The sequence below is a fragment of the Danio aesculapii genome, chromosome 8, assembly GCF_903798145.1.
Source record: "Danio aesculapii chromosome 8, fDanAes4.1, whole genome shotgun sequence".
In the NCBI taxonomy this organism is placed as follows: Eukaryota; Metazoa; Chordata; class Actinopteri; order Cypriniformes; family Danionidae; genus Danio; species Danio aesculapii.
Window position 1 is genome coordinate 27,452,613 of NC_079442.1, and position 26,972 is coordinate 27,479,584.

At 35.2% G+C, this 26,972-nt stretch overlaps 1 protein-coding gene across 1 annotated transcript in view; it reads right to left on the reverse strand.

Annotated features, from left to right (window-relative positions):
• The window catches only part of celsr3 (cadherin, EGF LAG seven-pass G-type receptor 3), an 86,813-nt gene that overhangs the window by 18,942 nt on the left and 40,899 nt on the right, over positions 1-26,972 (reverse strand). The window contains 22 exon segments of the mRNA XM_056463538.1: positions 376-582; positions 818-944; positions 3,162-3,329; positions 3,418-3,598; positions 5,809-5,958; positions 7,046-7,229; positions 7,326-7,535; positions 10,317-10,411; positions 10,503-10,604; positions 10,684-10,867; positions 13,610-13,730; positions 16,109-16,250; positions 19,693-19,861; positions 20,470-20,564; positions 20,567-20,579; positions 20,821-21,006; positions 22,695-22,864; positions 23,016-23,141; positions 24,420-24,583; positions 24,691-24,848; positions 25,835-25,923; positions 26,108-26,223. Of these exon segments, the coding sequence (XP_056319513.1) occupies positions 376-582; positions 818-944; positions 3,162-3,329; positions 3,418-3,598; positions 5,809-5,958; positions 7,046-7,229; positions 7,326-7,535; positions 10,317-10,411; positions 10,503-10,604; positions 10,684-10,867; positions 13,610-13,730; positions 16,109-16,250; positions 19,693-19,861; positions 20,470-20,564; positions 20,567-20,579; positions 20,821-21,006; positions 22,695-22,864; positions 23,016-23,141; positions 24,420-24,583; positions 24,691-24,848; positions 25,835-25,923; positions 26,108-26,223 (3,157 nt within the window).

Below are 26,972 nucleotides of genomic sequence, written 5' to 3' on the forward strand. Positions count from 1 at the left end.
TGGCAAAGTATAAAGATCAAGAATGAGAAGTATTATTTTAGGGCTGTACTACAGAGTCTAATGTTACTTCAAATTATTATTTTTGCCTGACAAGTTTGTTTGGTACATAAACCACTATTAAACTGAATGACATAATTAGATTTTGTAGATAAAGTATATTATAAAAATAGTTTGATGCATATTTATTTAATATTCACAAATTTACTCATTATATTTTGAACTACTAATTTAGCAATACACAATGATTAGACTACACAGACAACGTTAGTGTGAAAGCTATCTTTTTTTTCTCTTTGAGCTCACACAAACTCTCTTTGTCTTACTCTGTAACCTGCATTCAGATTCAGAACCACACACTCATGTCTCCAGTCTGACCTGTTGCTCCGTCTGGTTGATGCCCAGCAGGTATGTGAGATGGGAGAGCAGTGTAGCGGCCGCCATGTTGGAGTGGATGCTGCGCGTGTTGGATTTCAGTCCCCGCAGACACGACAAAACCAACACCGTCAGCAACAGAGCTGCCATTGACACCGAGAGCGAGGAGTACGTTACTATCGCCAGGGTCTCCAGGTCACCCTCTAACTGCTGCTCAGCAAAAACACAGAGAAAAGTCATAAAGGTTGATCAATGCTGAAGGAGAGAGTCGCTATTGAACATCCTGCTGCTATGCGGTATTGTTTTCTTCAAATATGAGGAATATGTGAACGTGTTTTTGTATGCTGTTCAGTTATGTGGCCTTGATTTGTCTTCGTCAAGTGTGTGCGTGTGTATGTGGGTGTCTGCTGTCTGAATGTACAGTATGTGTGTGTAAAGTGTTTACCTCTCTCTGTGAGCTGTCCATGAGGACTCCAAATGTGCCCAGTCTGTGGCACTGACAGCGAACGTGTGACGTGTTCCTGTACAACACACTGCAGTCCCTCACAGTCCAGCAGCCTCCTCCTGATACACTAAACACATAGTCACTATTTAACATTCATTCTTTTTATGATTTAAAAATGATCCCAGCTATTAAAAAGCTGTAAAATGACTCCGAACATTAATCTGCCATTGATTGTTATGCAAGCCAAACAATAAAAAGAAAGTTTAATATTTTAAATTTTAAAATTTTTTATTATTGCTAATTTATAAGAGTAATACAGGAATTCTTTGAAATATATAAATATATATAAATACTAATAGTTATTATACTTATCAAATAAATGTACCTATTTAATTATTTATTAACTATTTTATTATTCATTATAAAAATTGTTATTATTATTTTTCTATTATTTGTTTATTTACATGTATCTCATTATCTTATATTTTTATTTAATGCCATGTTATGGCAAAAGAAAAATAGTAAAATAAATATAATAAAAACCACAAACAAATATCCAAAAGGTAAATTAGATATGATTTTTTAGGTTAATATATGACAAAACCTTTCATTTTATCCATTAGAAAATTGTGAAAAAAGTATCTTCCCACCTCCCACAAAAACATTAGCAGATATATAAAGTCAGTGCTTCCCACACACAGACTTTATTTGGGTGGGCCGCCATATATTAACGTCCGCCCAATTATATTTAGTGACCATTTTTTTTACTATTATTAACATCCTTTTACACTTTTTGTATCCGCTCAATATAACCAAACGTCCGCAAACGATTGAGTAGTCGAAAATCTTCTCCTCGTTTACCAGTTTCCTTCTGTGCGCGTGAGATCTGTCAACAATCGTGCAGACAGTTTCACATGCTCTTCAGAAACACAGGGACGGGAATTTTTGGGATATAAAAAATTTGTCCAGCCCAGGTTACTAAATCTCCTAAAATGTCCAGGATTTCAACTTTTGCTTTCGCTTTCTAAAGCTCGTATGCGTTTTTGCATTACTCTTTTATTAAAGATTATTTTCTGCCTGATTTCACAGCTGACAATGCGCACAGCTGCGAGACAGAGAGAAAAAGTCAATAATATTCATTCATCTAAACAACTGAGAAAAACTTAACTATATACTCGGAGAGGATGAAATGACATCTAAACTGGCTGCAAAATGTATGTACACCATTAGAAATGGAAATTTGCCTTATTTTAAAAAATCTACATAATCTTGCATATATGATCATTTTTAGAGATATTGTCTGCTTTTATTAACTTTTCTGTCATTTATTTCTCATTTTCTGATTTTATTAATTCCAATGATGTTATTATATTGCATAGGCTATTTTATATACAGTTGAAGTCAAAATTATTAGCCCCCTTTTAAATGTTTCTTAAATGATGATTAACAGAGCAAGGAAATTTTCACAGTAAGTCTGATATTATTTTTTCTTCTGGAGAAAGTCTTACTTGTTTTATTTCAGCTAGAATAAAAGCAGATTTAATTTTTTAAAGCCATTTTAAGGTCAAAATTATTAGCCCTTTTAAGCTATTTTTTTTTTTTTCGATAGTCTACAGAACAAACCATCGTTATACAATAACTTGCCTAATTATCCTAACCTGCCTAGTTAACCTAATTAATCTAGTTAAGCCTTTAAATCTCACGTGTCTTAAAAAATATCTAGTAAAATATTATTTACTGTCATCATGGCAACAATAAAATAAATCAGTTATTAGAAATGAGTTATTAAAACTATTATGTTTACAAATGTGTTGAAAAAAAATTCTCTCCGTTAAACATAAATTGGGTAAAAAATTAAACAGGGGTGCTAATAATCCAGGGTGGCTAATAATTCTGACTTCAACTGTACATATCTAATATGCTTTGGCATTCAAATATGCTTTGAACTTGAAAGGGAGAGAAGCAGATTTGACCTGTCAGTGGGTGCACATGGTTGCTGAATAGTATAAATGTATTTCTTTTTTATTTCAGTCTTTTTTTTAATTTACTTTAACCCATTGAAAAGGACGTGTCTTAATATTATTAAAAGTGAAATTATGTTTTGTTTGTCGCATATAGTTAACTATTTATGTGATGTGGGTAAATAGTGTGTTTCAATCCAGCTACCACCGCAAGTATATTTCAAACCTGTGGGAAGCACTGAAAGTGATTAACAATACTGTAAGTAGAATCATTATAATTCCAATCTTTTATCCTGTAGTGTTATACAAAAATTATCTGATCAACCGTTGACGCTTCAACAGTGTTTTTTCTTGTCTTTATTTACTAGTAAAATAAGACTTACATGCTGCTGTGATTCCACTGGACACACAGTGGTTTACTACGGTTGCTGGTCTCCAGAAGACGAAACTCCAGCAGCACCGGAGACTCCAGAAAACCCTCCACGAAGGTCTGGTTGTTATACACAGAAATGCTCACGACAGGGGAGTTCAACACGGGGTGTCTGGGTAACCTGCAGGAAAGAACGCAACCAAACATTACAATGACAGTCACACTTCTAAACACCCACATGTTTATCTGAGGTTTAGACACTTGCTAACCTGACGCCCCGGCGGTCTGTGTGGTATTTGGGGGGAAGAGCGGCTCCCAGGCTTCGATAGATGAGAATGATGACAATGGAAACAGGAGCCTCCTGAAGAGATAAAGAACGTCTGGCTGCCGTTGCTTCTAGCGTCTGATTGGCCAGCAGATTGACCGGGCCAGCAGGAGATGGAGCTGAAACTAAAAACACGAATACATTGCTCATTTTTTAAAGGGTTTGTTTATGCCAAATGAAATTTCTGTCCTCATTTATACACCCTCTGGTAGTTCTAAACTCAAACATGGCTTCAGCGCACAATGTTTACAGCATTAAAAGCCCACGCATGCTTGCTTGATGAGTGAGAACCAATGAGGTTCATTTTTGCTTGTCATGTGCCACGTTTGAGCTTCAGCAAGAAGGGGTTCTTGCATGTAAATCTGGGTTTCTGTTCACTAATCAATGTTTATATGTGAATAAACACCTAAATTAAGTCTGTTCATCTTTTAAGTGATAGTGCCTCTATAAGACATGAATTAAACCACCTTCATCTCTTGATTTTTGAAGCATTAAAGTTAGGTAAACAGACTTTCAGTGGATGAACACTGGACAGAAAGCTTTCAGATTTGATTAAAAATATCTTTGAATATGAATTCCAAAGATGAACAAAAGTCTTATGAGTTAGGAACATCATGAGGGGTGAGTAAATGATGACAACATTTTCATTTTGGGGTGAATCAACTCTAAGCTTTTGATGACACTTTGTTTATACTGCATTTATAATATGCATATCCATTATATATGCATATCAACAGTTAAAGAGAAAAAGTACAGTAATAATGAGGGCTGGGCGATATTGGAATAATCGGACATTGTGATATTTTGTTTTGCTGCACGCAACCATCTCTAGGGTTTACTGAGAATGGTCTGAAAAAGAGAAAACATCCAGTGAGCGGCAGTTCTGTGGGCACAAATGCCTTGTTGATGCCAGAGGTTAGAGGAGAATGGCCAGACTGGTTCCAACTGATAGAAAGGCAACAGTAACTCAAATACCAAATTACAACCGAGGTATACAGAAGAGTATCTCAACACACAACACGCTGAACCTTGAGGCAGATGGGCTACAGCAGCAGATTTTCGCATTTTTATGATATCATCATGTACTTCTTACGAAGTATATTACGGTATTTTAAAAATACAAGACACTTAAGTATTTTGATACAAAACATTAAGCCATTTTCATAAACTATATCAAATACTAATTACAAAATACTATTTTGTATTTGAAATACAAATGTATTTGTGTATTCAAGTACAGACATTCATTATGACTTATCAGGCATCGCCACAGTGGAATGAACTATTCAAGTACAGAAATTGAACAATCAAATGTAAAATAACATAGATGTCATTGTATAAATTAATAAAAAAAATAATAAATGCTTTATCTTTTAATCTTTAATAAATTATCTAATCCTGCGATGTGACTCTCAGATACACACATTGCGATATCGATGCTCAAACGATATAGTGTTCAGCCCTTGTAATAATACACAACATACATACTGTTTCCCATAGTCCCATATCTTCAGTGTCACATAAAAACTTATATTTAAATAATTTTATTTCTAAAGAGTCAACAATGCACATATTGCACATAAACCATCTAGAATCTAGATATATATAATTGATCATTTTTGTTTCCTTTATTTTCCACTTATTTAAATGTCTCCTTATGTTGATATGCACAGTATATATGCATCCTGAGCTCCTGTAAACAAACAGATCCCTTCTGTGTTCGTGTACACTTGGGGAATAAATCTCTGATTCTGATCATGCTTTCTTAAGATCTGAACAGTGTTGTACCCCAAATGACAGATTTTTTACAGCTTAAAGTGACAAAACAAAACAAAAAAATCTCTTATGATAACACTTCAGTATGGGAACCAATTCTATCCTTTAGATATATGCACATTAGCTTGCATATTTACTGTTTATGAGTACTTATTATTACTCGACCATATTCTACATCCCCTAATCTCTCACCATACCTTAACTTAACAATAGCAACTACATTACTAACCATTAACAGGCAGCAAATTAGGAGTTTTAGGCATAAGTCATAGTTAATAATCATTATGTATAAAGTGTTACGCATAATTCATAAGTGCACTGTCTGCTTTAAGTAAAGTGACACAAGTTATTGTTCATATAAACAGCCATATTCAGATATATATTATGATGTGGTTTTAAGATGACAGTGTAATGTTGCTATGCATGCAATCTAATGTTTTATTAAAATCTTTATGAAGCATTAAATTTACAGGCTTCATAGAAAGTGTTACCATGCTTTGTAGGAGAACTTTAATAACGTGTGAGTGTGAGTGTGAGTGTGAGTGTGTGTGTGACTTACAGACGTTACGCTGTGGCACTAGTGCAGCAGGGGGCAGCACAACATGAGTGTGAGCATCCCAGAGCGCTTGACCCCTGAACAGAGGACTGTGATACCGTGGAAAGCGGCGCCGCACGTGTGTGTGGTTGTCAACACGATCCAGAGTCATGACTGCAACACACAAACACACACAGACATTCCTTTAATAGATGGCATCTCTGTAGTACTGCAGTTTTTCTGCTGATGCACTGCAGGTGTTGGTCTCACATTGATCTTTCTTAACTTTCTCACACTGTGCCTGACAGAATATTTTTATTATTTACTTATATAACCATGAGCTGACTAAAACTCGCTTTCCTCCAGTGTGCATACCTTGAAAAAACAATTGTTTTAAATATGTTGCCAGCTGTAGCATAACATAGCCTGGATTTATTACAAATATTGCGATTGTGATATATTGTATTGTGATTTTTATGACTTTATTATTTATTAAATACTTATAAAATGAAATAAAATTATTATGAATTATTATTATAATATGATATAATACAATGTTTAAAGGTTTTGTTGATTCATTTACAAAGAATGACATAAAAAAATTATTTTGTATAATATAATATAATATAATATAATATAATATAATATAATATAATATAATATAATATAATATAATATAATATAATATAATATAATATAATATAATATAATTATTTTATAAATATATCATTATTATGAATATAACAACAATGATAAAATAATATAATATAATATAATATAATATAATATAATATAATATAATATAATATAATATAATATAATATAATATAATATAATATAATATAATATAATGTAATATAATGTAATATAATATAATATAATATAATAATTTTATTAATACATCATTATTATTATTGTGAATATAACAACAATAATATAATATAATATAATATAATATAATATAATATAATATAATATAATATAATATAATATAATATAATATAATATAATATAATATAATATAATATAATATAATATAAATTTGATAATAAATAAAGGTATAAATGAATATTTCATACAAGCATTTTAGAGAAAAGTCAAACAGGTGGGCCTTCAAAAATTGACCAGAGAAAGAAGTGGGCTGAAAAAGTGAAAAAGGTTGAGAACCCCTGATTTCATGTATCTTTTCTAAATTACAGAATTTCATATTGACCAGATTTCTGAATTGTAGTGCATGTATTTATTGTATACTGGTGCTGACCGATGTTTGGAGCGACGAGAGCCACAGGATTGAGATAGGTCTGCTTCATGTTTTGGGCGAGTATGCGGGTGTACTGCTCTAATAGGTCCGCCAAACCAGCCGCTCCGCTCTGCCCAGAACTCTGAGCTCTCCACAACGCAGCGCACCCCGGACCCAACAAAACACTACAGCCTCGCAACATGTTCTGCACACAGAGATGCCACAGAATTAATCAACAGGCTCAATCAAATCTGAATCTCAAATGCTCAGCTCTTCGTGGCTTCCCCAAGGTAAAGCGCACCTCATTGAAATGTGCATCCTGAGTGGCCGTCAAGCCGAAGCCAGACTGGAGGTTCTCGAAGGTCAGCAGGCGGGACAGAAGCCGCTCGGCGATCTGAAGGTCATTGCCATACAGGCGGCTCGTCGCCTCTGTGACGTCCCGCAGTTGATGGGCCAGTTTCTTCTCAATGATGGTGTTGAGTTCGGTCTCGTTTCGCTCTAAGGATTCCAACTACACACACACACATAGAAAAAAATGTTATGGAAAACGGTTATGTAAGCAGCTTTAACACCATGCATGATTGTTATATACGGTTAACCTAGTCAAACCTAGTCAAAATTATTAGCCCTGCCGTAAATCTTTTTTTCTTTTTTAAATATCTCCCAGATGATGTTTAACATAGCAAGAAATTTTTCACAGTAATTGCTATAATATTTTTTCTTCTGAAGAAAGTTTTATTTGGGTTATTTCAGCTAAAATAAAAGCAGTTTTTAATTTTTTTAAATCCATTTTAAGGTCAATATTATTACCCCCCTTAAACAATATTTTTATTCGATAGTCTACAGAACAAACCATCATTATACAATAACTTGCCTAATTACCCTAACATGCCTAGTTAACCTAATTAACCTAGTTAAGCCCTTAAATGTCACTTTAAGGAAGCATACTAGTATCTTAAAAAAATATCTAGTAAAATATGATGTACTGTCATCATGGCAAAGATAAAATAAATCAGTTATTAAAACTATTATGTTAGAGATGTATTGAAAAGAATCGTCTCTCCATTAAAGAGAAATTGGGGGAAAAATATACAAGGGGGTCTCCTAATTCTGACTTGAACTGTATCTTAAGGCTGTTTCACATACACACACACACACACACAGAAAAATTATTTTTGCTGTGTGTTCAAATGACTGTTAAAATGTACACTGTTTTAAGTTTGAACTGCAATAATCATAACATTATTATTTTTGTCCAAATTAAGCTATTAAGATCAAAATATTCAATGTATTTAGTTCATTTACGATGATTATTCAGTCTGTAGCTACAACTTTCTAGTTCAGTTTCATGTAGATTAACGTTTTCATGTAAACATAATTGTTTCAAGTGTTGCAATTAATTCTCAAAGAGCAGATCCTAATTTTTTTTTTAACCGAGACAAAAAAAGGCTTACAGTAAGTCATTATGATGAATGGAGAAGAAGTGGTCATAGTGTTTTACATTAAGCACATCAGTGTTCAACTGGTTCTTATAAATGTCTATAGATGTGATGGCTTGTGTGTGTGTGTCATTTGAAAACAAAATACCATTTTGAGAAGAAATCACACTGTTTTGAACACAGAGTTTCATTTTGCAGAAGAATTGAAGGGTTTTGCCCAATGTGTGTGTGTTTTGTGATTTGTGTGTAGAGTTCTGACAACTTGAGACATGCTTTCAGAAAATGTGTGTGAACAATTGGGAAAACTGTAATAATTTTTGAATTGTGAATTGTTGGTGATTGGATGGGTGGTGACATAATTGATCACCTTTACATGGACATAGGATAATTGAGACCTTTCTAAAATAATTGTTTTGTAGGTTATTAATTAATAGGTTAAAGACAATATTTGAGACATTTTAAAATTTAGCTTTTGAAATTGAAGACATTTTAAGACTTCTTAAGACCCTGCAGACACCCTGTAAAATAAGAGGAAAAACAGCTTTTTTTTCCTCTTAGAAGTTACTTCACACAGCCCAAAAAATATTTTTGCTGCTTGTTCCAAGTATACTTAATTAAAATAAGCTAAATCAACACAATTCTTATGTTTTTTTGGGGGGACAACCTCATGTTTTATGTTCAATTCACTTAAATTTGTAAAAAATTAAGTTAACTTAATTGATTTGTGTTAAGACAACCTGAAGGAATTGTGTGGCATTTTTACATTCATTCATTCATTCATTCATTTTCTTGTCGGTTTAGTCCCTTTATTAATCTGGGGTCGCCACAGCGGAATGAACCGCCAACTTATCCAGCATTTGTTTCACGCAGCGGATGCCCTTCCAGCTGCAACCCATCTCTGGGAAACATCCACACACACTCATTCACACTCATACACTACGGGCAATTTAGCCTACCCTAATTCACCAGTACCGCATGTCTTTGGACTGTGGGGAAAACCGGAGCACCCACGCGAACGCAGGGAGAACATTCAAACTCCACACAGAAATGCCAACTGACCCAGCCAAGGCTCGAACCAGCGACCTTCTTGCAGTGAGGCGACAGCACTACCTACTGCGCCACTGCGTTGCCCCTGGCATTTTTCACAGTGCAGTTAAAATTCTAAAATGGTGAATGAACATAATTCTAGCGTTCCCTATGTGCTACAATAGCAAAGGTTAATGTCTGAGAAAGCATTTTGATGACTTTCAAAAGAAGGGAAACATTTAGAGAGATTGATTACAGCAGTCAGGGACTGTTTGTCTGTCATTACTCAAAAATACCCTTGCAGCAGTTTTCTATATTTATTTAATAATTTTTCATTGGCTGCCAAGCAAAGGTAATAAATATCAGGGTTATGTTTAGTTTCCTTGTTTTTTTTAAGTGCCTATGATTATTGTATTTCCTTTAGGGGTACAATTACATAACATTGATGTGCTAAAAACAGACATGTTTTCCATTTATAATTATTGGAGAGGACTTGTCAATGTCAGTGGTGGTTTCAATGCCTCTGTTTTTGTACATTTAATTAGCTCATCATCACACATTAACATAACTTTACTAGTAGCATGTAGTAAACGTTTTTCTCGCTATGTCTAAATGCACCTTAAAACAACGGTCTTTTAGTTTTCTGTGTTTTGTTTTGCTCATTAAACTGTCTACAGTTTTAATATGAGCCATTATGATCCATTACATAAAAACAGTAATTGTCATTTATATGGATTTTTTTTAATTACACAAATCCCTTGAATTAACACAAGAAAAAAATCTGCGTGAAACAGGCTTTAAACGAATAAATCATTATAGCTCCTTACAGCTGTGTTCAGCTCCACAAAAGGAGGAGAGGTACAGTTGTACAGGTCAGGGTCCAGCCATCCTCTCTCTCCATCACAGTGGCGAATAGCAGTTCCTTCAAAAAAAAAAAAAGAGAGACATCAGAGGAACGTGAAAAAAAAAAAAAAAGATTTATTAAAGACCCAGATATGAATCTCCACACTCACCCACTGATCCTTTAGGACACGGGACGGCAGCAGGCAGGTTGAATTTAGTTCTGGGCCACCAGATTGCTGATGTTATAGTCTTCGGACAACCGTCATAGATCACTGAGAAAAACGAGAGGGGAAAGGATTAACAAATATTGCTAACATGAAGGGATTATTGGATGTATGGATGGTGTTGTACCTTCACAACCGGTCTGTGTGACCTCAGCAAACGGACTGTCGCACATGTTGCACTGGCGGCCAATCACGCCGGGTCGACACTGGCACTGCCCGCTCTCTGGGTCACATGACCTTGAGAAGGAGCCCACTGGGTAACAGTCACATGGCAGACAGATGTCACTGCCCCGCCGTCGGTAATGAAACTCCTGATGCACACAGAAACATCCACATGAGCAAATGCACAATGCAAATGAAGAGAGAGAGGTTCTGAAAATCCTTCATGCGCAAAATATTAAGCCAAGACACCGCAGGTGAATAGAGAAAAGAAATGTAAAACCAAAACACAACAGTTAATGTGGAAAATATTAAGTATTGCAAACAAGTTTTCTAAAATGTTTGGTTTAAATATAAAAATATGGCGAAATTCTGACTTTTAGACTTATTCAAATGTAAATAAAAGCTGAGAAATATTTTTTTCCACAATGATGCAACTTGTACATGGTCTTATAATCTTTTAGGAGAAGCTTGTTTCATTTCTGGTCAAAAAAAAGTAACTTGAAGTCAGAATTTGCCAGGGGTATGAATAATTTCGGGCAAGAATATATATATATATAATTGATAAAGTCAGGTTCATAATGCACTTTTTTTGGAGGGTTTTCAAATATCAAAGGTTTTTATACTGGGCATTTTGGGAATTTCTTCACTTTTTATCACTGTTATCACAAAATTCTATGAGCAGTCTGAGACAGATTTTCTTTTGTAGAATAAAAAAAATGTTGTGTATAATCAGGCATATTTTGTCTGAACATATCCCTCTGTAAAAAAAAAACTTCAGAATCTAGATATGAATAAGTATGTAAAAAATTGTTATTAGTGCTGCTGAAGTGGAGATATATGGCTCAAAGCTGGAAGACGAATTCATTTTGACAAAACAGCCTTTGTACTGGATTTGAAAGCTACAAACACAAATTGATGAAGTGCAATGAAATAAACACTTAAACGAGTATTTTGGATGTTTTACTTACATTAGAATGAAAAAAAAGACTTAAATAAAGACTGATAAGATTGTATGTGTTTCAAGTCCCCATTTGGGACTGGAGTGTTGTGTATGGATAATGAAAAGCCTGACGTGAGAGCGAGTATTGCTTTATTATAGCACCCAAGAGTGAGGAAAACACATCTATAATCTCTTAATTACACCAAAACACGCACACACACAAACCAATTAACACTTCATAGACCAACTATACTGTATGCGCATTTATATGTGTGAATATGTTGGCATTTACTCCTCAAAATAGCATTAACTAAAAAGTATAAACTGAAAAGTATATATTTTTGTGTACAGAATCACAAAATCGAGTCATAAAATGTTAATATTGTGCAAACATGTCACATTTTGGATGAATAAATCAAAGGCATGATTGTACACAATCAAACAGCATGCAATATAGACTACTGAAAATTAAACTACAAAAAAACACAATTTAATCCGCTTCTGTGTCAATGAACAGCATTGTTTATTTACTATAGCATGTACAACACTTGTGGGGTGACAAAAGTCTTTTGTCGTCATTCCTAGTTGTAAGGAGCAACAAATAATAACTTGACTCCTAGTTGATCATTAGGATAAATGGCAGAAGGTAGATTTTTCAGATGAATTATCTGTTGAACTGCATCCCAATCATCACAAATACTGCAGAAGACCTATTAGAACTCGCATAGACCCAAAATTCTCACAGTAATCAGTCAAGTTTGGTGAAGAAAAAATCAGTGTTTGGGATTACATTCAGTAGGGGGGGAGTGCGAGAGATCTGCAGAGTGGAGGCAACATCAACAGCCTGAGGTATCAACACATTTGTGCTGCCCATTACACTTTACACACCACAGGAGAGGGCAAATTCTACAGCAGGATAGCGCTCCTTCAGCCTCCATATCAAAGTTCCTAAAAGTAAAGAAGGTCAAGGTGGTCCAGGATTGGCCAGCCCAGTCACCAGACATGAACATTATTGAACATGTTTGGGGTAAGATGAAAGAGGAGGCATTGAAGATGAATCCAAAGAATCTTGTTGAACTCTGGGAGTCCTGCAAGAACGCTTTCTTTGCTATTCCAGATGACTTTATTAATAAGTTATTTGAGTCATTATAGAGCTGTATGGATGCAGTCCTCCAAATTCATGGGAGTCATACACAATATTAATTCGGTTTCCACTGCACCATGACTTTATATTCCATACTGGACATTATTCTGTTAAGTGACAAAACTTTTGTCACAGCAAAGTCAGACCTTACTGTCCTAATTAAATAATTAAAAATCAAGACATGATCATATTTTTTTTTGGTAAAATTAGTAAAATAAACATTTTATAAGCCACTCCTAATACCAAATCATTAACTAAAAGTCAATTTATTATTTGTGGTTCCTAAAACTTGGATAGGCGACAAGACTTTTGTCAGGTGGTGTATACGACAACATTTAAAACTTCCAAAGCTGTAAATTTTATTATCGTCAAATCATGTACAGACACTAAATGAAACTCAAAATGGCATGTTAAAATAAATTTGGTGTAAAATTGTAAAGAAATTAAAGGTAATATAATAAATTAATAATTATTACACTGTATTTTACAAAATTACACATTTTATGATCTTTTAGCTTTAAAAAGCACAGTTGAACTATTTATTGAACCTAGCAGAACTCTATAATTCATCATTCTATAATTTAGATTCATCATATCTATAATTTAACTTTATTTATGAGAACATCCGTTGTGTTGCTTAAAAATTTGCCACAGGTTTCCTGTGAGGGTTATGGGTAAAAAATAAAAAAGCCAAAAAAATAAGCGTTTTTTAAAAAAAAATTTATAAAAGACATTACGCCTACAGAGAGTCCTCGTAAACCATACATACATGTGTATGTATGTGTGTGCACTCTTATTTGTGTGTACCTTGCAATGGCAGTGTCCAGTGGTCTTATTGCAGTCCGTGTCAAAGCCTTTACTGGGATCGCAATGGCAGGGTCCACATGTCGGGCTTCCCCACCAACCACGAGGACACTGCTGCTCTATCCTATAAACCCCCCCACACAGAGAGAGAGAGAGAGAGAGTTAGATTTGATCAAATACCTATGTATCTAGGGCAGATCTGACATAGAGAGCGAGCCAGCATGACACACACACACAGAGAGAGAGAGAGAGATGGAGCCGGCAGATAAAAGAGAGCAGATGAGATGCCGCTGTTGTGAAGGATTTGGCAGAATGCGTGTGTGTGTGTGTGTGTTTGAAAAGAGGTTGAATCAGGGTCACCATGAGTCACAGTCTGTCAGCAAACTTAAGTCTACTTTCATCCGTTCAAACCTCCAGCATACACACACACACACATGTGCAGCTAAGTAGAACAAATGCATCATTAACATGAACACAAACCTATCCACCATACACAACCAGGCTTTTGGATAAGCTCCAACACTGGATTAGTGTGATATAAAACTCTCACACATACATACAGTACACACACAATCTCAATGCATATAAAGACTTTGTCCATTCCTGAGTGATTATTTTACTGTACATTTGTTTGTCAGCTTATTAGAGATTATGGATCAGTGTAAGAGTAACTGGGCTACAGGACCGAGGAGGTACATGGCGGAAATCATTTTTCAGTATTTTCTCAAACTTCTTTTGGCCAAAAATCTGGCAATGATTTTCTTTTCTGAGAATATATCATGAAGTAAACTTAGCATTTTTAAACCTGGTCTTAAAATAAAAGTTGCAATAGTCTTTTATTACCAATGACAGAGAGAAATTCAGCTTCTTGAATAGGATAACACTGATTTTGTCTCTGCTGGGTGCAATATTTTAAGTAAAAAAATAATGTTACTACAGTATCTTTAGGTACTGACCTCACAACATTTTTGGCCAAACAATCAAGCTAAAAATCCATTCATATATTTGGTCCATGAAAAGTTATTTGAAGGACACATAGTGGTTAACAGCATTAAAAAATGAAGACTGCTATGGCACATGAATTAAAAAATGATGTGAATAGGTAAATAATTTAGAGTAATACTGCACTACTGCATTAAAAGATTATAATTATTAATGCTACATTCATGGTTACTTTAAAGTACAAAACTCAGCAAATCTTCTGCAAAATCTATTTAAAACATGTAATGTAATGTAATGTGTGTATTTTTTATAGCGCATTTATCGTGTATGGCTATACACCCGATTTGTGTTACAATCATGAGGAGGGTCTCTCCACACCACCACCAGTGTGCAGCATCCACTTGGATGATGCGACGGCAGCCACAGGACAACAGTGCCAGTTCGCTCAACACACACCAGCTATTGGGGGAGTGGAGAGACAGTGGTAGAGTCCATTTGGTGGATTGGGATGATTGGGAGGCTATGATCGATAAAGAGCTGGTCTCAGGCATGAAAATCATCTTTAACACCGCTGGAATCATTAATCATTGCACTTAAAATTCATGATAAAAAGCCTCAGTTGTACCATCACTGCAATATCTTAAAAAAGCATAGTCACTTAAGTTTTGATAATATTATTAAATATTCTAATATTGGTTTTGTTTTTAAAAATATTCACAATCTATCTGCTCCATAGTTAAAATTAAATTCCAAATTAGAGAAAACATCGCGAACGACATGTTCTAAGGAAAGAGGAAAATGTATTATCCTTAGATGTAAGACCTCTTTTGGATCAATCTTCTTTTATTTATAAAGCCACAAATCTATGGAATTCTCTTTATATGAGATTATGCCTGTATGTTTTCAACTGACTTTTTAATTCATTGCATATTATTAAAAAGAAGAGTTGAAGGGTTTTGCCCAATGTGTGTGTGTTTTGTGTGTAGAGTTCTGACAATATAAGACATGCTTTCAGAAAATGTGTGTAAACAATTGGGAAAAACTGTATTACCAGCTGAGATATATTTTTGATATTGGTATTGGTTTTGAACTGATATGATTGCAGGTTTTAATACTGTATCTAAGGTTTGGAATATTGTTTTTGCTATTGTGGGATGGTGTGTGTTAACATTCGTAAATTCTCCAAAAACAATCCATCATTTTGTTGGGAGGTATAGCTTGTCTGTTAAGAAAATGAAAGCATTGTGGAAATGTGTTCACTGACTGAATATTTGATGAAACCAGCATTAACTGTGTGAATAGTTTGGTCGCAAATCATCGATGTTGTGCTAATTGTGTTTAGAGTTTTGAAAATGCGACAACAGGTTGGAGAAATGATTGTTAGCGACTGAAAAAACTGTAATTAATTAGGTGAGCGTCTGTGTTTAGTTGTCGATCAAAGGGGATCTTTTTTTGTAAATCCACCACCACAATCCAATAGTTTAATATTTCCCCCTTTATTTACCACTAGAATACTTGGAATATAATAATATGTACTCGTGAGTGTTTGTGAATGTGTACCTGTGCTGGCAGTATTGTCCATAGTGACTATCTTCACAGTCACAGATGTATCCATGAGAGGAGCTGGGCTTCCTGTGGCACTTTGCTTGATTCTCACATGGGTTCAGTTGACAAGCATCCATACAGCTTTTGCCATAGAATCCTGAATAGAAAAAGAGAAAACTGTTACAACACAAACTTAAGTTATAAAAAAAAAAAAAACAATATAATTTAAAGGTGAAGTGTGCCACTCAGAGATCAAGGCTGTGCTGTATTATGGGTTGTTTTGAGTTACATGAAATACACTCTGTCCATTTTGCTCCAACTTTATTTTACTGTTTATTTGGGTCATATAATAAAATCATATACATTCAGAGCTTCAAAACAATTATCCATTAAAAGTAAACTGCATAAAACAGCTCACTGCACAACTTTATGACTGATCGCATCCATTCAAGCTCAACAGTTTGAGCAACACGTTGCGGCGTGAACCGTTTTGTGAACCTACAACAATGTAACGCAGAATGAGGCAGTGCCAAATATATCGAATGCGACAGCAACCCTCAGCTTATGCTGTTACTCATTTCACATTGCTTGAAGGCACAGCATTAAAAAAAAGAAAAGAAAAGCCTGTTTAAAGAGTCAAGAAGAAAAATAAAAAACGACTAAGTGGATCTCAGGGGAAAATTAATCCAATAAAAAGTATTACACACACAAAAAAAAAATAATCCACGTGCATAACAGAGGAATAAATACACCTGCCTGAATGAAATCTACGAACAAAAAATCTTCACGATTTAAGGCATAGGAGCAAAATGGACAGAATGTATTACATGTTCTACTCAAAACAAGCCATCATACAGCCTAGCCTTGATCTCTGAGTATAACAAAAGCCTCCATCTGCACATCGACTGATCAAAAGACACAATAGTCCCTTTACTATCGCTCTCGTTGAGCAGAGAGATGTTTGAACTTCTTTAGAAAAATATAAACAAGCTCTATCAAGCTGAATGAAGAAAAGCTCAGCAATCAGAAAAGGAATGAAGTTACACAACCATGTGCTCTTCAGATAAAGATTGCTTTGAATAACACTGAAGTGACTGCAGAATCACAATAAAGCCCCCAAAAATGTGACTTTATTCTTATTCAAGCAAGCTGCAGCAATGAAAGTCATTAAAAATGTTAAATTATGTACGGGAATAAAACAAACAACTGAGAAAGAGAGCTGTTGATAAATTTAGGCATTTTCCTGCACTGTCTGTATGTGTGTGTGTGTCTGTGTGTGTGGGTTTATTCTAGCAGGAGAAATTAATTCAGTGTGTATGAGGGGAGCCTTTGATTTCTCTTTCCGCACAACACTATTAATAACACCGGCCTGATGTAACTCTAACGGCATGATAATGAAGTGAACGGGTCTGTGTCTTCATTTAAACGTGATGAGCGTGAGCGTGCACAAACACCAGCAGCTCTTTTACTCTGTGTGGGTGAGCTGTCAGACTGGTAACTTGCCACTGACACGCTCTATGCATTATTAATATTTGGATGTTCTGCTTCCACTGAAGCACAAGACGATGTTCAGATCATCCCAAATCATGCTGAAGAACGTGATCATCGGTTTTTACACAAACTTTGTAAAAATGCTCATGCAACATTTGAGTAAAAAAGGCTAAAACATCTTTGCGCTATGTTTCAGTTTTGACAGAAATGGAAATTAAGACTGCTCCAGACTTTAGTGAATACACTTACTTCTAAAATTTTGCATAGATTTTTTTATATTCATTGTTCTAAAAATGGGCGACATAATGGTGCAGTGGGTAGGGCTGTCGCCTCACAGAAGGTCGGTGGTTCGAGCCATGGCTGGGTCAGTTTGCATGTTCTCCCCGTGTTCGCATGGGTTTGCTCCGGGTGCATAATTTGCCAGACACCATTCTAGATTTTGGTGGTCCTAAATTTTCTAAAGACTCTTTTAAATGATTTTACAGTAAATCTGCAAAGGCAAAATAATAATAATTAAAAAACGTTTTTATGATGGACAAAAATTTCGCAGGATGTGTGTAAATGTGATCGGCACAATTCATTCATTCATTTTCTTTTCGGCTTAGTCCCTTTATTAATCTGGGATCGCCACAGCGGAATGAACCGCCAACTTATCCAGCACATTTTATGCAGCGGATGCCCTTCCAGCCGCAACCCATCTCTGGGAAACTTCCACATAAACCCATTCACACTTATACACTACGGACAATTTAGCTTACCCAATTCACCTACTGCATGTCTTTGGAATGTGGGGGAAACCGGAGCACCAGGAGGAAACCCACGCTAACGTGGAGAACATGCAAACTCCACACAGAAACACCAACTGACCCAGCCAAGGCTTGGCCCAGCGACCTTCTTGCTGTGAGGTGACAGCACGCCTCACTGCGCCACTGCGTCGCCCAATCGACAAAATGTGATGTTGTATTTATTTTTAATGCATATAAATTTGGGACCAAAAATTATGAACTCAGTGTGCAATGACCTTTACACCATGTCCTAACTACACGTGCTGCGACATGCAATAAACGGAATCTTTTTATTGTTACATCGATTTTTAGTCCATATAATCCATATATGATGACAACACATATTTTAATTTTAGAAACAGGTTCCATTTCCGTGACATCTCAGCAAAACAACAGCATAGTCAACATTTGATGAAAAACATTGGATCAAAAAGGTTTAAAAGAATTGTCTAAAACTATTGAACAATAAACATTCTTGTCTCAGGATAATTTTTTAAAACTTTTTTGATCCACTTCAAATGACTTTTGTCTGGATTTTGGTCTGGAAAGTGGATTATTGATCCGCTTTTTTTCAAATGACTGTTTACTACTATGTCAATTATCACCCCAGGAACAGATAAAATGCTTTATTCAGTGTTAAATGTTACCAATGTGAGTTTAAAAATCATTTCATGTGACATTTATTGCCATACTATTGGACGCAGTAGCAGATAAAAAAAAAAAAAAAAGCAGTGGCGGTGGCGCAGTGGGTAGCACAATCGCCTCACAGCAAGAGAAGGTTGCTGGTTCGAGCCTCGGCTGGGTCAGTTAGCATTTCTGTGTGGAGTTTGCATGTTCTCCCATGTTCATGTAGGTTTCCTTCGGGTGCTCCGGTTTACCCCACAAGTCCAAAGACATGTACTATAGGTGAACTGGGTAAGCTAAAAATTGTCTGTAGTGTATGTGTGTGAATGAGTGTGTATCATGTTTCCCAGTGATGGGTTGCAGCTGGAAGGGCATCCGCTGTGTAAAACATATGCTGAATAAGTTGGCGGTTCATTCCGCTGTGGCGACCCCAGATTAATAAAGGGACTAAGCCGAAAAGAAAATGAATGAATAAATGTATGTTTTTCAGAGTGGCAGCTGTTGACTTGACTGAGTTGGAAAAAAAGTCACCTACATCATGGATGTACATGAAGAGGAGTAAATCAATAGCAAATTACTATGCCTTTAAATTAGATGCAACATAGATCTTTACTAGTGGTCTCATACATTTGGACCCCACTGCATTCATATAACTTCTGATTCAGTACATTTTAATTCAAATATCATCTTGCATCTCACCTGGTTCACAAACACAGGTGTGTCGATCCCATTCATCTGTGCATTGGCTGTGGGTGGGGCAAGGGGAAGAGTTACACGGATTGCCAACATTACAGCCAGTCTCCACTTTGATTGTTCTGGATGGACGGGGCAATGCAGGGGAATCAGGACGCACCCCTAAACGCACCCCCTGAGGACACATACAGCACACAAACATTAACATTAAACAGCACAAATGTTTTAATCATTGTTAATGAGGGTCAAATCAGCATTTTAGAAGGATCGCATGACACTGAAGACTGAAGTAATGACGATGAAAATGAATCTTTACACTCAAAGGATTAACTTTTTAAACTATAGCAAAAAAAGAAAACTATTGTCAATTGTAGGAATATATTTCAATATTGCAGATTTTATCGCATAAAACAAATTCAGCTTTGATAAGAAATAGGGACATTTTCTAATGTTTAACATTAGCTAAATGAATAAGTAATTGCTAAGATTAAACCCCCTTAGTTTTACAGTAATTACAACAAAATTATAATAATCAATGCAAATGGGAGTTTAATAGGCAAATGTTTCCCCAACTGCCCATCTGAGGGAACTTTTACATTATCTCTGTTCTCTAAGTTCTCATTAATTATTCAGCTAATTGTCAGCTTGTTAAAAACTAATGACCCCATTAGGAATTAAAAACTACCAATATGTCATACATTATGGAAGGCTGCAGTGGTGCAGGGAGAATATATTAATCTATAATGAAAAGAAACTGTTAAAAAGAAAGTTAGAAAGAAGCACCTGAATGCAGCCACGTATACCATTTTGCACCTCTCCTGATCCTAAAACTCCACCCACGTGCAGGTGCTTCACTTTTACACCATTAATCTCATTCCAACGATGACCGTTCCCTGTGACAGAGAGGAGAGAAAATGAGATTAAATTAGTCCATTTAAATGATTCTGAATGTATATCAGTGTTTAACCCCTAGCCCAGTGACCTGTGCATGATTTGTAGTTTAATCCACAAAGATTAGAGTCTGATATTCCAGAATTCCAGATTATGGATTACAACACAGGATTATAACAATGAGTCAGCAATTTAATAGGGGTTAGAAGATCGCTCGTGTTTTTTTTGGATCTGAGTTTGTACCTGATACAGTCCGAAGTCCAGGCGCACTGTGGCGATGTATCGAGTCTCTCTGCCGCTCCTGACATCGCGGAGCTCGAGCTGCAGGTCATGCCAGCGTCCATCACACACCTGAACCTGATCCAGTCGCAGTCTGACCGGCCGAGTCGAACCCCGGGCCACAGAAAACACCAGCTGACCCGCAACCACCTGAAATCATAGACACAATTACTTGACTTTTATTTAAAGTTTGCATAGGATATATGAATAATATTTAATTGTCTAAGCCAGGGATGCCCAAACTCAGTCCTGGAGGGTCGGAAGTTTCTAGCATACCTAGAAAGAGTTTGATTAGCTGGATTGGGTAGCTAGAGCTAAACTGCAGGACACTGGCGCTCCAGGACCGAGATTGGGACACCTGGTCTAAGAATATGGAGCCTTGATGATACATTGTTTACCTCAAAGTCAAGCTAGATTGATTTAACTTAACGCTGTGCTTCTGTGAGTGGTGTAAAGTAACCAATTACAAATTCGCAAACTACTTTACTTGAGTAGTTTTTCTCAGGAATTATACTTTATTAACTAGTTTACAAAATGTGTACTTTTGCTTTCATTTGAGTACATTTTTGTGCTGTATCAGTACTTTTACTCCACTTTTTTCCTTCAGCCTGCAGACAATATTAATGTTTCTTGTCTATGGTGATTGGCTAAGCAGAATATTCAGTCCCATAACTGCCGTCCAATCAAGTCAGACAGACCAACCCTCAAGAGACAGAAGCTTTACACAACAAGCAACGAGTGAGAAACTGTTTAGACAGCATGCCACTGATGGAGGATGACTACTGCATGATGACTGAAATCATTATGATTAAGGCCCAAATGCCCTTAAACAATAACTACTGTAAACGCACTACAGTATGTTACGTTTTCAAATACATGCACAAATGTATTCTTTTAGTGCTGCACGAGCTTGGTTTGCATCAGTCATAGCTTGTTAGTCAGGGTTCAAAGTGCATAGCCTAAGCATTAACATATTGTCACAGCACGATTCTTGCCTTTAATTACATCACTCCTAATGTAAATGCATCCACCTTAAGATACTCTTTAATTTGCAGGGAATAAGGTGGAATCATTTTCACAGTCTATACTCACTACTCTTGAGTAATTTTAGTAGGGCTACATTTTACCCATACTTTGAGTAGTTACAACAGATACTTTAAACTTTACTTGAACTCAGTTTAGTACTAAGTAATAGTACTTTACTGGAGTATGATTTTTCAGTAGGCTTCCCACCATTGGCATCTACAGAAAATGTTTCTTTCCTACTTCAAACCACATAATGTTTTCCTTTCATCAAGCCCTTAATAATTTAAAACACTTATTGGGATATCTGAAGGCAAACAAGGCATTTTTCCTTAATGCCAAAGAGCATTAGTATAGTAGAGCTGCTATTCAGAAGGAAAAGCCTCGTTTATAATTCATGGTGGCTTCAATTCTTTGATTTTACTAAGAGTAGTACTTTCTTTAAATGAAAATGTTTTGTATTGTAGTTTTTTAAGTGAAGATGGTTATGAAAAATGCTAAATAAAACATTGAGGCCATGCAAACACTGCAGCTTTTTAGCTCACCTTTTTAGTGCTTACTTTGGTTCTGCACACATACAGTTCAAAATGTGACAACCCCATTTTATCAATATGGCTGACATCCTCTTTACACCAATTAAACTGTTTATTATAAATCTTTAAAATGCACATAATAGTTTTAATTAAACTTTTAATGAAAAAGAAATCAAATGTACAATCAATCAAGCAATCAAATGCTGCATTGACTGTTAATCTGAAAGGATTAAACCCTTTCCTTGTGGTTTTGTCTCTGTTTGTATTTGCAAGCATGTTTACCTGGAAGATCAGGTTGGTGTACTGTCCAGCTTGAGCCTGCAACAGGACCCCTTCTTTGGATCGGGTGCGAAACACCAGCCCCATGTACCAGGGTGTGGTGATGGTGACCTCATTCTTCAGGTCCCACCACAGCGCACTGCTTCCCAGGAAACGATGAGGGTGGGACATCACTGAGGAAATCATACCAACAACACCATCATCATCAGCAGTGACATCCTAACATTAACATTTACTAATAGTTCCTGTTAGACGCTGGCATTCTGATTTAAGATCCATCTAAAGGCCAATGGAGAAATATTTGTATGATTACATGGATCTTACCTAAGCTGCAGTCTTTTCCTCCAAATCCTACGGGGCAGTCACAGGAGAACGTCTCCCAGCTCACCCGACATGTGCCGCCATTTTGGCATGGGTTTGATTTGCAGAAAGGGAGTTTGGCACTGCAGCCTAATAAAGAGAGAGCCGATTAACATAAATGATCACAATAATATAAAGAATACACTACATTAATGTACTTATTAGAAATTCACATAAAAAAATACTATAGTGATTTTGAAGCATAATATAATGTAAGGTTTATTATAATGTATAAATTATAGTATTTACAACTCATTATTATATAATGCTAAAGAATTCTGTAATTATTAAAGTGAATTGATAAACTGTAAATATTAAATATAATAGTATGCTTTAATTTTTACTACAGTAAACTGGTGTATTATATAGTTGTAGAAAAAATACAGTATTGGGTAATTTATTCATAGTACTACAGTTTTAGTACTATACAGTTTTTAGCACTTCAGGTTTTTAGACAGTATTATCACAACTATAAGAATACCACAGCAGATTCATCCAGATAAAAGATGTCTCTTCATCTTAAACTATATTTATTTGATTATATTTATTCAAAATACAATTAAAAAACGTAATAATGTAAATAATTATTAGAATTTAACAGTTTTCTTTTGTAATATATTTTTTAAAATGTAATTTACTCTAATAATGTAAAAGCTGAATTTTCAGTAGCTATTACTCCAGTTTTCAGTGTCACATGATCCCTCAGAAATCACCAAATGCTGAAGTTTATGAACAGCAGTGCAACTTGAATCATGATCACAGGCAATATTTCCACCTTATAATCACTGTATTATTATAATTATGCGTTTTCAGTAATATGATCACAAGTGGTCAACTGAGGCGCATTACGTTTCCATTTGGAATTAACATGCATTCAAATGTGTCCCTTGTGATCACTTGTGTTCGGATTTCGCTAAAACCTTTTCTTCATCACACTCTAAATCCCTTCCACAGGAGCACTCAATACAAGTGCTACTGATACTTGCGTTATGCAGCTTAGCACAAACCGAGAAAGCAAGCTAATTACAAGAATGTGGATGTGCTTGTGCTATGATTTTGCTTAGAATTTGTGTGTTTTAAAACAATGCAACAAAGTAAGGTTACCTTATTTAGCTGCTCTTTCTCACAACACATTTTCTAATAATCTTTTAAGGCTTTTTCAATCTATTTGACAACAAAAGACTTTACACTTTAAAAGCAATCCAATCGAATGTATTTTCAAATGACAAAAAAGTGAAAGGTTGCCTAACTTACAACATTACAGCCCCTTTTTTACGTCTGTATTTAGCAAAAACTTATCTTAAAACCAGATATAAACAGGCCACAGATACAGAACGTCTTACTATCGGCTTGAAAACAATCCATCACCTGGTAATGTGCCATTATTAGCGATGAATCCTGCCATATCCACTGGTCTGTTATCAATGTGCAGGTCTTTCATGCAGCCAATAAATTCTCGTGTACTAAAAGGGAAGTTCTCAGGCAGGTTAGGAACTCCTCCTAAAAACAGCGGGCCTGTCAGATCTAAAGACCTGTGAGAGAGAGAAAAGACAAAAAGAGAATGAGACAGATGTTAAATGTGCTCTGCAGAGCAAAACCAACACTGTTAATGAACGTGTGTGAGTGTGTGAACACTCACTTCTTGCTGCTGGTCTGTCTTCCCTGGGCAGCACAGCTGTAGTTGCCGAGTTGAGCACCAAAGCGCAGAGAAACAGCAGTATCACAGTCGTCTACACTCAAGACAGCGACCTTCTCATCGGACGGGCCTTGAACCTCACCGCTCACACTGCGTTTTGGCTAGATATATGTAAAAACGGTTCCTTGTGAGTACAGATATCACACGACTATATTCTAAATACACATTACAAGAAGTTCCTGAATACTAGAAGTACAGAGGCAGACATTTCCAGGCAGACATTTAGAATTTTGTGATTTAATAACTTCATTCAAATATAACTATAGTAGCCTGACTTTTCTTAAACATATGTATATTTTAATTCTGACATTGTTATTTTATTAACATTTCAAAACACAAAAGACTTTTGCGCATTTCTACCTTGCACGACCATAACGGTCAAATTGACCACATGCATTTCAGCATCTTCTACTTGTTCATGTGCCTTGTAATATGTGTGCTTAGTAGCAACTTTCTACTAACAAAAACAAACCTTTCTAATAACAAAAACATAACTTTATTTCAGATATGCCTTTCAAACTTTCAGAACCAAAATTTTCATTGAGGTGGAAAACTTTGCTCTCTTGTTAGGCTGGGCGATATGACATATAATCAAAATCTCGTTAATTGAACATTTTAACTCAATTACGATTAATGAACGATTGTTTTTATTTATTTATTTATTTATTTATTTTCGCCTAAAGTGAACAGTCACTTTTTTTCTTCTGAAAAGGGAAAATAAAATAATAATAAATTACTAAATTAATTATTTTCAATGTTTTTCATATTAAAAGTAGAAGAAAAGCAGTATCTCTTCCAAATTAAATATCTTGTGTATATCCTGTAAATAATATTTTAAACAGTGTGTTTCTTGCATGTTCTGTAAACAAATATTTTCATGTAAATAATAATTTTATTGTAATAAAAATATGCTGTCTCAAGGCACAGCTTCCAATCACCGTCAATGTAGTGCAAACATGTGACATGTAGTTCCTTTTTGGACAGGTGTGCAGGTAACATAAGGGTGAGTAAATGATGACAGAATTTTACTTGGACTAATCCTTTAATAATCTAGAAAGCAGGTGGTTTCTTCAGTGGACTTTCTCACCTTGTTGTAGTAATGGATGTGAACCGTGTGCCAGTTGCCATCACTCACTCCTCCAGGCAGGTATGGACTCACCTGAGTAGAAGACTCACCTGTGACAAACAGAAGAGCAGATCATATAAAAAAACGTGTGAATGAGAATATACAAATTCATGAGTTGGTAAAAATGTAAAATAGTTAAACATTCGCTATGAGACTGTGACGTCATACTTCATTATAATAGCAAATTATGACCATAGATTGGTCCAGGTTGTATTTAAACTGTCTGAACATTACCTGTAGAGTATTTAAGCACCATTTGTCCGTCCAATATCTCCAAAGCGAGGAAGTCGTGCTTCTCATTAAACCGGCCATTGTAGAAGAGTAAACCATTACTTTCCAAAGTGGCGAACCTACAAAACAAATGTAATGTTAGTCAGCATCTTTGAATGATGACTCGTTAATGGCCCATTTAGAGTTTAATATTAAGAGGCCCACAAACGGTTTTAGGCATGCATTCCGCTTAAAGTGATCTCTAAAGTAGTCCAACTCAATTTCCGGTCAACATGAGAAGTTTCCACTCAGCAAACCATACCCATTAGAACTGGAAGTTATGACCTATGCACATTTAGAGCAACATTAATGGCTTTTTATATATTACTTTATTCAGAGTTATTATTTATGCACATTTTTTATTAAGTTATGTATTTTCAACATACTTCGGCAGTGAAGAGCTCTCTTGTGACAAGTTCAATTCATATGAGAGAACTGAAGACCGTCTAATAAATTTATGAGCATATTGAAGTAAAATAAAAAAAAATAAAATAAATAAAATAAAATACAACAAAACTATGGAGAGTGAAGTATAAAATAAAATAAAATAAAATAAAACTATGGAGAACAAAGTATAACAAAATAAATAAATAAAATAAAATAAAATGAAATAAAATAAAATAAAATAAAATAAAACTATGGAGAACGAAGTGTAAAAAAAATAAAATAAAATAAAACTATGGAGAATGAAGTATAAAATAAAATAAAATAAAATAATAAAATAAAATAAAATAAAATAAAATAAAATAAAATAAAATAAAATAAAATAAAATAAAATAAAATAAAACTATGGAGAATGAAGTATAAAATAAAATAAAATAAAATAAAA